The 1,333-nt window shown below is 44.6% G+C and overlaps 1 protein-coding gene across 1 annotated transcript in view; it reads left to right on the forward strand.

Annotated features, from left to right (window-relative positions):
• Nucleotides 1-631: 631 nt before the first annotated feature.
• The window catches only part of LOC109294040, a 9,759-nt gene continuing 9,057 nt past the window's right edge, over nt 632-1,333 (forward strand). The window contains exon 1 of the mRNA XM_019512228.1: nt 632-965. Coding sequence (XP_019367773.1) covers nt 718-965 — 248 coding nt within the window. The 5' untranslated portion in view covers nt 632-717. The remainder of the gene's footprint in view (nt 966-1,333) is intronic.

Below are 1,333 nucleotides of genomic sequence, written 5' to 3' on the forward strand. Positions count from 1 at the left end.
TTAAATAGAAAATGCAAGAAGATGGGGGAAGCAAAGGCAGTGCTGAGGGAGATAGGATTGGAGAGAGAAATGAAGCCATAAATGTGCAGACATAAAAGCTAATCCAAGTAATGGGATAAGGAGCAGTAGACCCAGTTAAGACCATATTTAATACAATCCCATCTGTGGATAATTCTTTGGTAAGAAACTGCCTCTAGCAATTAGCACAATTGACAGTAGAGAAGAACTCCAGGCCTGCAACAGGAGGGAGCTGTAAGCCAGTTCTAAGGTGTGATAAAACACCAGGGGTATTCAAGTAAGCCTAGTAAGGAGGCTTATTTGGCTCTTTAAGCACTCTACTGTGTTTTCCAGTTATCTGTAGAATCGCACAATCTGTTCAATACGGGGTAACTTGGCTACAAGGAAATGGATCATAGCCACTCTGTAAAGAAACCATTTCTCTGCTGCTTACAGTACAAGGATTTCAAAATGAGAGGAAGGATGCCCCTTCATTGTGTGGTCATTTATCTTGGAAGGATTGCAAGCCAGCCCTCCTGTTGCACTCCATCAACAGGTGGTAATTAAGTCCATTTTACTTATCATTAATATTGCATAGAGTTCAGTGACTGAATTATTTATCTCTTAATTTAGATCTTGAGAGAGGATTTTGCTGCTGTAGGAAAGAGGCTTAAAACTCTTCCAGGAGTAGCCTCTGTTTCCTGTGGTCAGCTTGCAGAAATGAATGATTGCAGTAGAGAGTTGAGCTTGGCTATGCCAGAGCAATCCTTGGGGCTGGGCTGCCCATGCGTTCTGGAGTTCGTTGCAAGGCGAGGGCCAGCGGTTGACCAGACTCTCTCTTCCCATGCAAATCCTGCTCTTCCAAATGCTGGGAAAGCAGCTTTGCCCCAGCTACCTAGGAGAGGCTTTTGCCTTGGCCAGCAGCAGCACAATGGGAAATGGTACTTGAGGAACATGTTGGTACCTAGGTAAGTCCCTCTATCCTTTTTGTGTGGGGTAGTGTGTAATAATAGACTTTTATTAAACTTGCTGCAGAATTTCTTTATGAACAAAATTAGGAATTTGAAGTGGGAGGAAAATAGGTTTTGCACTGGCCATCTCTTCCTCCCTTTCTTAAAAATGGGGACAACATTAGCTAGTTTCCAATCCCCTGGCACCTAGCCAGATGACCATGAATGCTCATACAGCCTGGCCAAGGGCTCCACGATGACCCCTGCCAGGTCCCTCAACACCCTTGGGTAGAGGGCATCTGGACCTACAGATTTAAAAATATCCAGCCCTTCCAGAAGATCCCTAACTACATCTGTGCTGACTGAAGGTGTGACAGAGCTATCCC

This window comes from Gavialis gangeticus, unplaced genomic scaffold (genome assembly GCF_001723915.1).
Source record: "Gavialis gangeticus isolate Ggan-Ray unplaced genomic scaffold, GavGan_comp1, whole genome shotgun sequence".
Taxonomy (NCBI): domain Eukaryota; kingdom Metazoa; phylum Chordata; order Crocodylia; family Gavialidae; genus Gavialis; species Gavialis gangeticus.